Here is a 16,844-nt window from a genome sequence, read left to right as displayed (position 1 = left end):
CGCGGTGGCTCAAGCCTGTAATCCCAGCACTTTGGGAGGCCGAGGCGGGCGGATCACAAGGTCAGGAGATCGAGACCACAGTGAAACCCCGTCTCTACTAAAAATACAAAAAATTAGCCGGGCGCGGTGGCGGGCGCCTGTAGTCCCAGCTACTCAGGAGGCTGAGGCAGGAGAATGGCGGGAACCCGGGAGGCGGAGCTTGCAGTGAGCCGAGATCCCGCCACTGCACTCCAGCCTGGGCAACAGCGTGAGACTCCGTCTCAAAAAAAAAAAAAAACCAAAAAAAAACCAAAAATTAGGCCGGGCGCAGTGGCTCACGCCTGTAATCCCAGCACTTTGGGAGGCTGAGGCGGGTGGATCACGAGGTCAGGAGATCGAGACCATCCTGGCTAACACCGTGAAACCGTGTCTCTACTAAAAATATAAAAAATAAGCTGGGCGAGGTGGCGGGTGCCTGTAGTCCCAGCTACTCGGGAGGCTGAGGCAGGAGAATGGCATGAACCCGGGAAGCAGAGCCTGCAGTGAGCCGAGATGGTGCCACAGCACTCCAGCCTGGGTGACAGCGAGACTCTGTCTCAAAAACAAGAATTAGCTGGGCGGTAGTGGCATGTGCCTGTAATCCCAGGTACTTGGGAGGCTGAGGCAGGAGAATCGCTTGAACTGGGGAGGCGGAGGTTATGGTGAGCCAAAATCACGCCACTGCACTCCAGTCTGGGAGACAGAGTGAGACCCTGCCTCAAAAAAAAAAAAAAAGAAAAAAAAATTCATGTTTATCTCATTCTTCTTTCTCTTTCTCTCTAAATTATCTTAGAGTTTGTATTTAATCTTAATATTCTCAAGTTTCAATATGGCATGTGTTGGTGTGGCTCTTTATATATCCTGTTTGGTCCTTTATAAACTCTTATTATCTGAGGTCTTTCATCTCTTTTGAATTCTGGAGAATTAATGATCAATTTTCTTAAAATATTTCCTTTTCTTTTATGTTTGGTTTTCTCCCCCTTCCTCTTCCTTGATCCCTATTATCTGGATTTTGGAACCTCTGCTTCTATTTTCTGTATCTCTCTACTCTCTACTTGAATTCTTTTCTGCTTCTTTCTGGAAGCATTCCTCTCGCTGAGCTTCCTTTGCATTGCCCTGTGTGTGTTTGTTTGTTTTTGTATCCATCATACTATTTACCCCATCTATTGTGTTCTTTATTTCAACCTTTGTATTTTTCTTCTTAATGTTTTCTTTTAGTTTGTATTAGTAATCTCTTCCTTTATCCATTGGAGGATATTTGTTATGTTACTTAAATTTTTTGGTCTGTCCCAATAATTCTGCTTCATGTGATATAATTCAGTGCATTGCCCTTCTCATAGTAGTGGTACTTATCTAGTTATTTTGGTTTGAGAGCTCCTTTTGCCAGGGATGCCAACTTCTCTGCCTGGGAATTTGTACCGGACAAGGGCTAAAGCCCAGGCCACAGGTCCTGTACCTCTGAGGGATTTAAAAAAAGAAGGGAGGTGAGCCTCAGTCATCCCCAAACTACTCTGGTCCTTTTGCTTTGCTGCCACTCCCCCAAATGGCTCCTGCAGCTCTGGGGTTCATCTTTAGACTCTTACAAAGCAGCAACACTGGGAGGAGGTATTCTCCTCAGGTTGTAAGAGACCAACTGGGAGGTTGGAGGGGGTGGGCTCCCCACTCAGCCAAGCTTTTGCCTGCCCCGATAATGATATTACCCCCTCCAGCTCCTGACTCCCCATAGCCTGTGCTTTTCGAGCCAGTTTCTGTAGAGAAGAGGGGAAGGGGGTGGCAGTGATCCTCCTCAGGCAATGCTGGGACAACATGGTTGACATGCTTTAGTTTGGTTAAGTGCTATAATGCAGGTCCTTTGGGGACATGGTGAAGTGGCACCGAGTCCAGACTTCAGATTGGGACATCAGGGAGGACATGGGATGTTTGGGAACAGAAAGAGATTAGAAAGGGGATCTTCGTAACTGGTAACTGAAATGCACGGGGGGAGTCCAGAGAGAGCAGCAGGGAGAAGATTACTTAGGACTTGTGAAGACAGCAGTGGAGGAAACAAGGCCTGCGGCATCTAAATGCATTGGCTCATATTTGAGAGATCGTTGTTCAGCTTGGTGTTGGCAGTCAGCACTTGAAGATGTGTGTCACTTGGAGACTCAAATGGAAGGAAGAGATTGCTACCCAACAGCTACCTGTCTCTATTCCATCATCATTCTTGACCAGATTGCCTCACTTAGCCAGGACAGCTTTGGGGCAGTGGGAGTCCAAAACCTGAATTCTGTGCACTGCTGTCTCTGACTACTTTCAAGATCTTTTGTGCTCCCCCACTTTTGATAAAATAATCCTGTCGTTTGTGGTGGCTGCAGCAGCTGCCAGGCTTTTCTGCACTTTCCTTTCTGCCCTTCAAGCCGTCAAGCCCTGACTGCTGCAGACCTGTCTTTACCTGCAGCATATCTACCTTTCTTCACATTTTAGAGCAGCTACCTGTAGTTAGTGTAACTGGAGCAGTGGGACTATCCCTTGCTGTGAAGCCTGCAGCCATTACAGAGGTCTTCAAGAAGGGGCGTGCTTACCCCTTCCAAAATTATATTTCTTGTTAAGTATATTTTTAAAGAAAGAATTGCATAGGGCTGTTTTTCTTCTGTGAGGTCTCTATGGAAGATAAATGGAGTGGGTGATGCTCGGGGGGTGACAGATTTTAGGTAAAAAAAAATGGTGCTGTGGTTTAGAAAGGGATGCTCTGTTGCAGGGGTTGGTGGTACCCTGATTCCCGTTCCCTTAGTGGGATTTGTATTGATGCAGTGGGTGTCTGGGGAATGCTGGGGAGTTCATTTCTTGGATTGATCAGTAGAGAAATATTTTGTCATGGACCCAGGGAGCTGTACCCTCTGCCCATTCTTTTGCCTGTGCCATTTTAAAAAAAAGATTAAAATGCCATGTTCCTCAGATCATGACTTTATATTAGAAGCTCTTGAATTTTTTAACCTAAATGGAATGGGAATGAATATTTGATGACCATTAGTTAGGAAATCAAAAGGCTTATTTTTAAAAAAAGCTCAATGTATTGAACACAGTTGTTATTATTTTTCTCTGTCAAGATATGAATATTGGGAGTTCAATTTTAAAATCTTTTTATTTTGTAATAATGGTAGACTTATAGGAAATTGCAAACAATGTACAGGGAGGTCCTAGGGATGTGGTTAATTTTTGAAAAACACAAAAATAGCTTTACTGTGTTTTCTGATTATGTGTAGATGATATATGGTCCTTAGAAAAATTCCAAACAGTACAAAACAATGTATGTGGAAAGTGAAAATTACTTGATATCCTACGAGCTGGAGATTATTATCATAACTGATATTTTGACTTTTCTTCCTTACATTTCTTCAGACATATATAAAGATACCTACATCATTTGATGTAAGTAGTTGTATAAGAAGCATACGTTTCACAAAAGAATTCTTTTTAAATAAGAGAAAGAAAAAAGAAAATGTTTCCTTTGGAGCTCTCTGCCTCGGCTGTCAGCCCTAACTTTTGATGTTGTATTTATTTGCTGATCTTGTCTCCCCTCCTGCGTCTTTTTCTTTCTAAGCTGCAAACAAAAGGATAGTACAGTGCACACCCCCATGCCCTTTACCTAGATTGTGAATGGTTAATACGACTTCTCCTTTACTTCCCCCCCTTTACATCTACAATTGTGAACAATGTTTTTGATAAACCATTTTAAAGTAAGTTGCAGAAATCCTGACACATCACCCTGCAATACTTCAACATGCAGCTCCGAAAAATAAGGACATTCTTCTTCAAAACTAAATAGATAATGGGGGTGTGGATTTCTTCAATGTGTCGTAATCCACACAGACTGCTCAAATTATTTCAAATTTAGCCAGTGGAAGATGACTCAAGATAGCTCCAGGGCGGAGTGAATATAATAGCTAGATATTTACCTAAAACCTATGGGTACAGTATATCAAATCAGAGTCCCAAGACTCTGGCATCTCTCTTAGAGTCTCAAGTTCTTCATCTCAAAATACTTCTGATGAAGGCACTGCACATCTTCTCATTTCATCCTAGCAACTGTTATTATCCCCACTCTACAGATGAGGAAATTGAGGTCCAGGGAGGGTTAAGGGAGACCCAGGGAGGTCCAGGGTTACTCAGTGAATAAATGATGGAATGAGATTTTGAAACCCAAAGCCTATGGCCTTCACTGCCATGCTAATGATGTAGCATATGTGTGACTGCATCAGTCTCACCTGGGGCAGACTTGCAGAAGGAAACATCAGCTTGGAAAAAATACGGAGGATTTACCTATTTATCTTCTCAAAATTACTTTCAGAAACTACCCTCAGTGGATTAGTCAGAGTCTAATTGCTTAAATAAAAATAGTCCAGGAATTCTTCAATAGATGTAAAGAAGTTAAGAAAAATTATTTTTGGCCAGGTGTGGTGGCTCATGCCTGTAATCCCAGCACCTTGGGAGGCTGAGGAAGGAGGATCACAAGGAGTTCAAGATCCACCTGGGCAACACAGCAAGACCCTGTCTCAATTTTTTAGAAATAAAAATATTTAGGAAAAATTAAAAGGAAAAAAAAGAAAAAAAATCAACATTTTTAACATACATTTTTTGGGCCAGGCATTGTGGCTTATGCCTGTAATCCCAGCAGTTTGGAAGCCTGAGGCAGGCAGATTCCTTGAGCCCTGGAGTTTGAGACCAGCGTGGGCAACATAGTGAGACACCCGTCTCTGTAAATTTTTTTTTATTTTAAAAATTGTACAACCACATTTAGAAAAATTGAAATGTATGGGAAAAAAAGATCTTTGGCATCTCACCTATAGTCTTCCCAATTACTTGTGACATGTTTGTGAGTCTCTTTTTTTTTTTTTTTAATGTTTTTTCATTCATGTATGTTTACTTAGATGTAATCAGAGTGTCTCTAAAATGTTGTCTCTTGCTTTTTACCCAGCAATCAAAATATAATTGTTGATTGTGAAAACATACTAGAACTTCCATTTCCATAAGAATTGATTATTAATTTTGTTAGAAATACCAAAATTGTTAGAAATAGATAATCGGTGCTGCGAAGGAAAGTCAGCACGGAGACAAAAGATCTCTCAGCAAGGCCATCTTTACTTTCTGCAGAAAGCGTGCTCAGTTGCATATGGAACAATGGCGAGAGCACACCTAACAAAGGAAAAGCAGACATATTTATCCCTTAGGCATTTGGGTTGTCTTTACTGCTGTGTCCTGCATCCATTGGCTGGAGTGGGGCCTCACAGTCTTAAACTGATACCTGATTTGCTAATAGCCTAAAACTTTCCTAAATAGTTAAGTGCAAGGAAGAACAAAGAAGTTGCTTATGAAAGGTTTGAGGAAACAATAACATTTCCAAATAAGGAAGGGGCACAGGCTGTGAGCTGGAACGTGCCTATGAGCACGTCCAACAGTTACATAGGATAGGACTTAACAGAGTTACTAGCACAAAGCAAGGAGGCTTGAAGAAAGTTAGTCTTTAAAAGAAACTATTATTTCTAACACTTATGATTTATTCTTTAACAAGAAGGGGAACTTTGAAGAGGAAACTTTTTACTTTCTACAATTTTTATTCTATTTTAAAAAGTAGTCAAGATAAACATGTAACAAGTTCTCAGGGGAAAGGGTGGTCTAGAGGGAAGGCCCGATGTGTAAATAGTAACTCTGTAAGGGGAGGGGACTACACAATGTACAGTGGAAGCACAGAGGAAGGGCAAATAATGGTTGTATCCTGGGGAAATAGTTACATAACAAGGTGAGATTTGAACTGATTTTTTTTTTTTAAAGCATGGATATGACTTTACAGAGGATGGAGAAAAGGATTCCTGTAAAAGGGGAAGAGTGCACAAAGTCAGGGAGGTGGGCAGACACCTTGATCTGGCTGGGTGGGGGCAGTTGGAATTCAGGAGACCAGAGGGACTTATATAGCCAATGAGACAGGGCAGGTGGGCAGTGGCTAGATGGTGGGTGTGGGTCTAGATTGCTGTGTGAAAAGGGGTAGTTTGTAGACTAGAGCTATTAAAGCCATTGGATAATTTTGAGCAGCAGCCTTCTTGGGTCTCATTTGCATTGTAAACAGTTCCCTCTGGTGGCAGTGTGGAGGATAGATTGCATCTGAGAATGACAAGAGTCCAGAAAGGGATGTATTAAGAGGATATGGATGGCATCAAGAGAAATCTGAAATAGGGGCTATGGTATGTGGTAAGTTTACACCTTTAGTATACAGATTACAAGAATGTTAGATGTATTAGCAACTTCTAGAAGTAGGTGACATTTCTCCTGGTTAACATCCGGGATAATGTCTAGAGAGGCATGTATGGTTGTGCAGGTTGCTCACTGCACAACAGTGCCTGGCCAAAGGGTGGGGGTGAAATCTTGACCCAGTTCTGTTTGCCAAGCCGCAAACCTAATGGACCATTTCCACCCAGAGGAAGTTCTATTTTCTAAAGTGCACAAAGGCAGTATGACTAACAGCAGCCCCTATAACATCCCCAATAGTAACTACCCTTTTTGAGGTTAGGCCTACTTTTATTCTTTAGAATAAGCAATGAGATAAAATATCAAGACACCAGGAGGCAGAGATCAGCCCAAATCCCCATTATTCCCTCTACCAACGACAGTTTGTCAAAAACACAGATTTCTGGGCACTATCCCCAGGATTCTGATCCAGAAGTCCAGGCTGGGGCACAGGAACCTGCATTTCTTAAGAGACACAGTAGCTGAGTCTGTTGTACATACTTTGTTAGACCTAAGCATTATAATTTTGGGGGACCGTTCATTTACAGTGTAGTAGTAGTATTATTCAGGTGTGAGATACTGGTTTTCACGTGAGGTCTTTGGTTAGTTGTCCAGTCAATACAGGCCTCCTTGTGGTTTATTTTCACTTTTTGAGTTTTTGAATTGTTTGTACATTAAAACTAGACTGACTATTACCAGGGTCATTTCAGCCCTTTCAATCTGCTACCCCCTACCCCCATCATCCCTTGCCCCTGGGGTCTTTTTTTTTTCTTTTCCATGATAAGCCAAAGTCCATGATCGAATCGATGGGAGAATAAAGTGATATCTTTATGTGCGGTTAAACAAGTTTTTTCCTAGAGTAACCGTGTATTGTCTTAGGAGTTTATGCCCTGAGTTCATTCACTTGAATAGTACTGTCACTATCAAACATAAAGTTGGAATGTTTGTTTCTATTAATCATACAGTGGAATTTAAATACAATATTGCTTTTCTCTTTTTAAAAATGTACTCTACTTAGAACTATTTTGGTGGAAAACTCTCTGCTCAAGGGAAAATGCCTTGGATTGAATATAATCATGAAAAAGTTTCTGGCACAGAATTCATAATTGACTTTCTGGAAGAGAAACTTGGAGTGAATTTAAACAAAAACCTTGGCCCTCATGAAAGAGCCATCTCCAGAGCGGTGACCAAGATGGTGGAGGAGCACTTCTACTGGTGAGTCCCCTCTGGAGTGTCCCCGTCCTTTCGAAGTAAGCCCCAAGTTCTGTTTCACTTTTCAGATCCTCTTTATACCTTTTCAGCAGTTTTCTACCTTAACAGTTTCGGATGAAATGAGTGGCTCAGTCGTCAAAGTTGTTATGACCGTTAAGTTTCTGGTTACCTAGACCAGGGGTCAGCAAACCATTTCTGTATAGGACCAGCCAGTAAATATTTTAGGCTTTGCTGGCTGTACGTCTCTTTTGCAACTAGTCAGCTCTGCTGTTTTATCACAGAAGCAGCTATAGAGAGTATGCCAACAAATGAGCATGACCGTGTTCCACTCAAACTTTATTATGGGTACTGAAACTTGAATTTCATTTAATGTACCATATCCTTCTTTTGATTTTTTTCAACCATTTAACAATGTAAAAACTTCTTAGCCTGTGGACTATAATTTGATGGGCCTTGATCTAGACTAGAACTTACTGAGTTGAGGAAGATAGTTCAATTGATTGGACTCAGGGCTTTTTACCAATACTGTATAAACTGTTGAATTAAAGTCATATTATGTCAGAGACTCAGAGGAGGGAATGGAAGACTAAGTCATGATAAAATTCCTAGGGTTAGTTGTCCATAGATAACAAGAGCTTCTCTGTATTCCAGGAGTAAAGCATACTACTCCTTTCTGGATTTTCTTTGGCTTGATTGCAAAGTCCTAGGTTGTATTCCCCAAGTTTGAAGCGTCACACGAGTTGATGAGTTTTCCCTGTTCTGTTTTTTGTAGCCTTGAGCTGACAGTGGTACCACGTGAGTTAAGCAGATATGGTTCTTGCTTTACAAACTCATTAGTCATCTGGTTTTTAAAATTTTTCTTTCATCCATTTTCTGGAGTTTCTGCACCTTTCTCTGCACCCCAATAGCTAGAGAAAGTTTCTCTTGATTTCTGCAAACTTTATCTTTTTCCAAAGATTGAATTAAGAATTGTTAAGCCCACCGTTTTTGGCATTAATTGTTATCTGCAGGCAGATGCTGGCCCAGTAGCTTTTATTAAACCTCTCCCGCTGAGTGATACCCTCAGTGTGGGGTTGATTGGAGAAGGTTCTTCCTCTTCCTCCTCTCCCTGTTTCATTTATTCCCTCTCTTTGTAAATGGAGAACTTGCTGTTCCTATCTCTCGGATTTTAAGTGACCCTCTTCTTTTTCTCCTTTTACTTTTGATTCTTGCCCAGTTTATTCCAGGGCTGACCTAAGCTCCACTTCTACCCCCTCCTTGCTAAAGTGGTGATAGAGTGGGGAGCAAGGAGGGGGCTGGGGAGAGGCTGCAGACAGGGGTACAGATCAGTATGGAAGTAATCAGACTCAGTGTTCATGGAATGAACCTGGTCTTTTCCTTGTAATAGTGGTGGGGAACTGCTGGGGCTCCCCTCCCAAAGTGTGCAGCAGTCACAGTGGAACCAGAATGCATGACTGTGTCTGACATGCATAGCTTCCAGGAAAAACTTAGCTTCTGAGAAAAGCCTCGAGAAGAGCCCACCACACTTGCTTACTAGGCTCCAGTCAGTTCTGCTGCTATGAAGGGAAAGGGAGGACCCGCACAAGGCCACTTGACCCATGTGCCTTCCCTCGACATCAGCCCTCCAAGGCACTACATCATCTGATTGATGGGCCCATTGATTGCCAGAGCTGTCGCTTTGTTAGCTGTCTGAAAAGCTGAAAGCCATACATTTCAGTTGTCACTTTGGCTACAACTCTTTGATTTCCATAATGGTTTAGAAAATATGTATTCCCATTAGAAAGTTTTTGACCCAGCAACATTTCCAACTACCACACATTACTACTTTTTGTTCTCTGTGTGTGTGCATATCATTTTATATAACTCTATTCCCTGCTAAAAGTTCATCCCTGCCCTGACCTTTCCATCTCTCCCTTCACCAGCCCCGAGCTGATACTCCATGTGGGGTGGAGTGTGGGCGGGGTGAGGGGTGGGGGCGAGAGTTGGAAAGTGTTACCCCATGGGAAAGGATCTTAATTTTGTGGACTGCAAATTCCCAAAGGCTTGGGGATCTGTTTGGGTCATATGTAGACTCTTCTAAGGACAATTTTATTTCTCTAATTCACTGTTTAATTTGAAAAATGTTGGAGGAGTTAGGTATTATTTCTTGCTTATGTCTTCTCAATGGTTAATTTGAGGAAAAAATAGTGAAGGTGGGAGGAAAGGTCTTGATTGAGATACCTAATAACCTTTCAAAGCAACCCTGCTAATTCCCACAGTTCCATTTAGTCCCTAGTAGCGGAAGGAAAAACAAATCTGTTTCTTAAGGTTCTCAAGCCTTTAGCCAACTTCTTGCTTTGGGGAAACCCTGAAGAGACTTTTAAGAGAGCTCTAAATCCCAATGGAGAAAAGAACCTCCTTTCGCCATGCCCGGGGCAGAGAATCTTCAGATACTCTTCCCTCAGGCGCCTCCCCTCCTCCCCTCTTCTGGTTCCAAGGCCACACACAAAATGTCTACCTGTGGAAGCTGAGGCCCAGCATATAGTGATCTGACCAAAATATGTAGGAAAATATTACAAGTATGAGCTTTCCATGATCTCTTGTTAAATTCTAATAGTCAGTGAGCTCCTAGGTTGTGTCTATACTCACAGAGCCAGGAGAAGAAATTTTATAAACCTACCTTGTTTGACTCAATAGATTCAATTATGTGGAGTTTTCATATGTTTATTTTGGCCTGAAACCTTAAAAACACCCCAGGCATGATTTTATGAAAAGTAAAGGCAATGGAAAGCTAGCATTGTTACGTTATATCACATAATTCCGAAATTGTTTTAGGTCTATTCAAATAAACACACTCAACTCTAAAGTGGCTTTTCTTCTGCCTGAAATCTATACACTGATGTCCCCCTTGCATTATAAAAACTATTATTGAAGATCATGAACACAGTTTTTAAAAATCCCCTTTGTTCTACTGAATGCTTAAGTACAGAGAACCTGGTGTAAAGGGAAGTCAGCTTGACACAAGGTCAAATTACTGGAATGAAACTGATTTTGGGTAACACACACTACAGCTTCTTCAGTGTGACATACTGCCCCCTTGTGGATGTCAGCGAGCGTCTTCAGAGTCTTTCAACCCCGTATGAGTATCATTTTCAGACTATCTAGTTATTTATAATATTTTCCCCCATAAAAATATAGGCATTAGGGCCAGTCATGGTGGCTCATGCTTGTAATCTCAGCACTTTGTAAAACTGTGGTGGGAGGACTGCTTGAGCCCAGGAGTTCGAGACCACCCTGGGCAACATGGCAAAACCCTCTCTCTACAAAACAGCAGGGTGTGGTGGCTGGCACACATCGGTAGTCCCAGCTGCTTGGGAGACTGAGGCGGGAGGACCTTTTGAGCCCAGGAGTTCAAGGCTGCAGTGAGCCGTGATCGCGCCATTGCACTACATCCTGGGCGACAGAGTGAGACCATGTCTCTAAAAAAAATAACAAAAATTAATTGTTCTAATGCCTATGTGTGTGTGTGTGCACACGCATGTGCGCGCACACACACACAGGCATTAGAACAGTGGATTCAAGCTCGCTTCTAGGTTGGCCATAATTTTAAAATTTTGAGTGTAGTTCAGGAGATGGGATACTTTCATAAATTGACTTAACCAAGAAGATCTTTTCTAAAAGCCAAGAGACTACTCTTTCTGATTATAGCTTGGTTCATATGTTCTCCTTTTCTTTCTTTTCTCCCCACCCCAGTTTTAGATGTAGTGAGGGCCCCTGTTTGGATGGGTTGATCTAATGCTTGTGAAACTTGGTGAAACTACAGAAACATATCATAGTAGATATTCAGAGTATAAGCAAAAGACAGCAAGGATGTAGCCCTATGCAGAGAAAGGCATGCTCACGATTTGGAAATCCAGGTGTTGATACTCAGTCTTCAAATTGTAGTTTGTTATGGGTTCCCACTTATAAATATTCATTTCTATCATAGGCCAGGTATTGAGTTATAAAGCGTGATATCTTCATTAAAATATCAGGGGTCAGCTTCTCTTTGTTTTCTTGTTCACCTTTAAACATTTTTGAGCAGGTTTTGTTCCTCTGTTCTAAGATAGTCTTTTAAAAAATCTCTTTGACCCCATTTTTGCAGAAGAGATTAGATACATTCGTTGTGATAAGGAAAATGAGTATTTCAACTTCTTGAAATAGATTCTCAAAATGATAGATTAATTGTTTAGCCTTGTCTGCTTTCCAAATTGACCCTCCCTGTCCTCTCCTGTTAATGATTCATGATTCCTTTTGCAATGGGCCTCCTCCCAGTGGAGAGTGAAGAGCCGTGGATTTCAAGAGAAAATTGGCAGCCCCTTCTTCATTTTCCATAGGCACATCTCGTCGTCTCTTTTCCCATTTTTCTATGTATGTGTCATCCCTTAGAAACACTACTTAGCAGTAGCAGGCTCAAAAGCAAAGCCTTTTTTCGTTTAATCAATAATTCATTATTTCTGCAAACTTAATGAATGACTGTTAGTGGCCAGGATGGTATGTATACCTGTTATCAAGTGACTCAAAGGCTGGAGGGAGACATCAAGCCTTTGCAATGGTCAGTGCTGGGGGAGGGTTTGAAGAACCAAGGAAAGGCAGCCAGCTACTACTGGAGAGAAGGGGGGAAGGCTTTGCAGAGGAGGTATTGTCAAAATGGAATCCAAGGACAGTTGGAGTGCCAGATGAAGGGGCTGGTGGTAGGGAAAGAGTAGGATGTCTAGGCAGAGGGAGCAACATCTGCAGAAATTTAGAGGAAAGAAGGAAGCATTTGGGGAGTATATTAGGCCATTTGGGCTGCCATAACAGAATACCTTCGACTGGGTGGCTCATAAAGAACAGAAGTTTATTTCTCATGGCTCCAGAGTCTAGTGAGTCCATGATCAAAGCATCAGTAGATTTGGTGTCTGGTGTGGGCCAGCTTCCTGGTTCATAGATGGTCATCTTTCTCACTGTAACCTCGTATGGTGGAAGGGGCAAGGCAGCTCTCTGGGGCCTCTTTTATAAGGGCACTAGTCCCATTTATGAGGGCTCCACCCTTATGACCTAATCATATCCCAAAGGCCCCTCCACATGCCAACACACTAGGGGTTAGATTTCAACACATGAATTTTAGAGGGACATGAACGTTCAGTCTATAGCAAGGAGGTTCATGTAATTCTCTATGACTTGTGCGTAAGGTGCATGGGAGTCAGTGCTGGGAGATGGGGCCCGAGAAGGGCCAGGTCATAGAGGGGTTAGACTGTAGGGAGAGGGGCTGGCATGCCATGCAAAGGAGCTGTGGGGAGTTAATGAATGACTCTAAGAAGCATTATTGTTAGGATTAGGTTCATGTTTAGGAAGCTCTTTGTATACACTGGAGCAAATGGATTTCTGAAGGGCCTTGAGGGGATGTCAGGGGACCTGGTAGGAGGCCATGTTCCTTGTAGTTAAGAAATAATGAAGGGCTGAACTGCAGTGTTTATGGAGTTGGAGAAAGGGCAAATTCACAGGGTGACTGGCTGTCAGGAGTGAGGGAGAGGGGGCAGTGAAGAATAACTCCTGGGATTCTGGCTTGGGCGAGGAGAATCAGGTTTGAATGGAACAAAGATGATGAGTGCAATTTTGGAAATGTTGGTTTGCAGTTCTTGAGGGTCATCCACATAGGATCCATGGATCTCAGGAGAGAGGGCTGGATATGGGAGACATGAGTGTAAAGTAATAGGTGTGAGTTAGATGGCTCCAGGAGTGTGGAGTAGGAAGATAGGAGGAATGAAGATAGAGATCCTGGGAATATGTAAGGGGTGAAAGGAAAAGCAGTAGAAGTCTAAGCTAAGGGGGTGTTCCAAGAAAGAGGCCAATAGTGTCAGATACTTTAGAGAGTGCGAGAATATAGAAAGATGGTTTATTTAGATGTTGCACTGTTGACTTGGACAAGAGTGATTTTGGTGGAGTAGTTGGGATAGAGGCTCCAACCATGTGAACAGAGTTTTCAAGAATCTTGGCTGTGAGAGGAGGTGGATTCTTGTTTGCAATAACATGGAAACATACACCATGTGATGTCTTCTATGTGTAGTAGTTGATTTAGGAATCTGTGAAGCATCTATTTTCTTTGGTATTTAAAGTTTATACACATTTCACTGGCCTCAACCCTTAAAGACCTGCCTGACCCTCATTTACTTCTCTTCCCTGACACTGGTCGATCATAATTGGGCACAGACAGTGAAAGAGAGGAAGAAAAATCAAGAGCAAGATAGAAGGAGAAGAGAGGAAGACCAGACAGTTTCTGAAGTTACTTCTAGCTGTGAAATTCTGAATCAAGCCAGTGTTTCTTCTTCTGTGTCCTGCATTCAGCCTGCTGCAGGTAGAGAACCCCACACCATTGCACTGGCAGAGACCCCTCCCTGCCAAGAACAGAACAGCTGCCTCTCCCTTCGTGCCTGCTACTCCTCAAACTCTCTACACTGCAATGTTTTCACCTTGTGTGCGCGCCCTCATTTCCCATGCTACGGAGGAAGCTGAAGTCATCAGACAGGAACTCTAAACTCTGTAGCCCCTCACCCATTACAACACTCTGTCTTCCTGAAGCGCAGAGAAAGATGCCCCTACTTCTGTCCAAGCTGCCTCTTTCAGCCTGGCCTTCACATCTTCTAACTTGCCCTTGAACTGTGGTTTCCTCAACACTCTAGAAACTTCCTAAGGAGACCTCATCTCCTCTCACAGCTTTTAAACCACCACCAGCATGCCCTTGCTCACCAGTTCTCTCTCTGGAGTCTCAACCTATCTCCTGAGTTCTCAGCCTTCTAGATATCTTCACTTAGGGGTTCCATGCGAGCTTCAAATGCTACAGGTTAACTAATCTTTCATCATCCAAATATATTCTACCTTGTACAATTTAGTATTGGTTAATGGTATTACCATCTACTCAAACTATCATTTTAGGAGAAAATGCCTAATTTCTCTTTACCCATAAATCTTTACATCCATTGTAGTCCAGCAGACTCTTTTCCTTCTGTCGCAGTGTTTCTCCTATGGATTCCTTCTACCTTTGCCTCACGCAGTGCATCATCTCCTGCCTGGTCTGGTAATTGGCCTTCGTGCCAGCATTTTCTCCACCTTCCAGTTCTTCCTTTACATTGCCACAAATCTGACTATGTTTCTTGTCTGTTTAAAGCCTTCCAGCAGTTAACCTTTGCTTTTGGAATAAAGTTCAGCTCCCTTTCCTCAGGCCTGTCCTGACTGGCCGTTGCCCGCACCTCCAGCCTCACCTCTTCCAGGCTTCCCCAAATGCAGCCTGTACCCACGTGCCCCTTCCAGAAGTTCTTGCAGTTCGTCAGGCAGCCGACGCTCTTCATGTGCACACCTTCCCCCTGCTCTGCCCGGTGAGCTCGATCAGTTATGCTTATGATCAAACCTGTGTAATTTGTCTACAAAGGATTTTTTTTCCCCTTCTAACCTGTCAGCTTAGAGCCACACATTCCGCGTTTTTACACTTTAGATGCTTTTCGTATGCTATTATTACTTGATCATGTTCAATTTAGAGTAATTTAGTTTTATCCTAAGACCATTGACTTCCAAAATGGTAAAAGGTTGTATAACTCTTTTGTTGTGAATTTAGGCCTAGTACAATTAGAATCAAAGTGCTGAATTATTCTAATGGAATGTGAAAATTGCCACCTTAATTACTGCAGGTGTGAAAAAAGGAGTAAGTAGGAAAGCATTTCGTTTCTATGTCTGTATAGAATTTACTAGAAAAAATGCGAGATATTCTGTATTGAAAGATCAATGGAATGCTCTGACTATACACATTAATTAGTCACTATTGTGATGTACTTCTTCCTGTTTTGGGGAAAAACTATTTCTTGATTCTTCAGTACTTTATTTTGAGAGACTTACTGAAAGAGGCACACAAAGCTTTCTAATCAGATTTGTGGGCATTCTTTTAACAAGGTAGTCAAGAACAGCTATAGCTATTGCACAGGGAGTATGTTGAAATTGGCTGTAAGACTTTTTGGTAAAAATCAGGAATCCAACAATTTTAGAGAAATCTATTCCTTATTTTTATTTGTTTTTAGAACATAGAACCCTTATAGAACAGAACTATATAAAATGATCAAAATGCCTTTTTTTCCCCTTGAGGTGGAAAACAGCATTTCATTATAGCTGTGATTTACTATCATTCCTTGAGTTCTCTCTCAAAATATTTTTCAGCCCTTTGATTTAAAAAAAAAACAAAAAAATAAAAATAAAAAAACCTTAAAAAAACGCAGCATTCTGGCTGTGCCACTTTCCAATTGCATGAATTTCTTTTTATTTCTAAATTTTTATTTATTGATTGCAGTTTGTCAGGCAGCCGATGCTCTTCATGTGCACACCTTCACCCTGTGCTTATTGATACAGTGGTCCCACTCTGTGTTGCTCAGGTTGGCCTCAAACTCCTGAGCCCAAGCGATCCTCCTGCCTTGCCCTCTCGAGTAGCTGGAACTACAGGCATGTACCACCACACCTGGCTTCTGAATTTTTTGAAGTGGCCTTTACTGCTGTATCAGCCAGTACTAAGAGTAGAGGTGAATGCCAATACATCTTTTGTTACTCATCAGGGAGGAAAAATGAAAATGTCTGATGCCTGTACTCCCACACAGCTACATTCTCTTCAGCCTTTGGTAGAAAACCCTTTAAGTTTCTATCTACCAACACTATTAGCCATAAAAAAAATTCTTGCCATTTGGAGAATAAAATCAGCAAAGACCTGGGTGTGGTGGCCAGCAAAATATTTGAACAGTGAACAGCTGCTGGCCCCTCCATACGGATCACACTGTTTTCAGGAGCACCCGAATGAGCAAGTTTACCACTAGGATCACCTAGACAGGAAAAAGGATTCAGCCAAGTTCCATGGGCAGTTGTGTTCCCTTTAGAGTTCTCGAGAACAAACTGAGGTAAAGAGTTGATTTTCTTGGAGAACAAATCATTTGCATAATATTTTAATTTATAATAAAGATGGAAAGGTGCACTTACTCCCTAACGTGCTATCAAAAAAGCAAAAAGGCTGGGTGTGGTGGTGCATGCCTCTAGTCATAGCTACTCTGGGGGCTAACATGGGGGGATCACTTGAGCCCAGGAGTTAGAGTCCAGCTTGGGCAACATAGCAAGGCCCTGTATCTTTTTTTAAAAAGGCAAAAAGGTTTCTTTCAGAAATTCCTTTCTTTCTTTTTTTTTTTTTTTTTTAACTCTTTTATATCATGAAATGTAAATGCACATGCAGAGTATACAAAACAGAAATGTGCAGCTTAATTAATGAACACCAAGCATAAACCTGTGGAACCATCCTTTTGCTCAGGAAAGAGAATGATGCCAACACCCCTGTC

At 42.0% G+C, this 16,844-nt stretch overlaps 1 protein-coding gene across 2 annotated transcripts in view; it reads left to right on the top strand.

The window, feature by feature from the left end:
* Positions 1 to 16,844, top strand: part of FAXC (failed axon connections homolog, metaxin like GST domain containing) — a 74,640-nt gene that overhangs the window by 9,750 nt on the left and 48,046 nt on the right. For both annotated transcript variants that reach the window (XR_007724817.1, XM_050786592.1), the window contains exon 3: positions 7,295 to 7,491. Coding sequence is in view for 1 of the 2 variants with exons in the window: in XM_050786592.1 (XP_050642549.1) it covers positions 7,295 to 7,491 (197 nt within the window). In the remaining variant the exon portion in view is untranslated. The remainder of the gene's footprint in view (positions 1 to 7,294; positions 7,492 to 16,844) is intronic.

This window comes from Macaca thibetana, chromosome 4 (assembly GCF_024542745.1).
Source record: "Macaca thibetana thibetana isolate TM-01 chromosome 4, ASM2454274v1, whole genome shotgun sequence".
Lineage (NCBI taxonomy): Eukaryota > Metazoa > Chordata > Mammalia > Primates > Cercopithecidae > Macaca > Macaca thibetana.
Note: the sequence above shows the minus strand (reverse complement) of the source record. Positions and strands in the feature narration are given on the sequence as shown.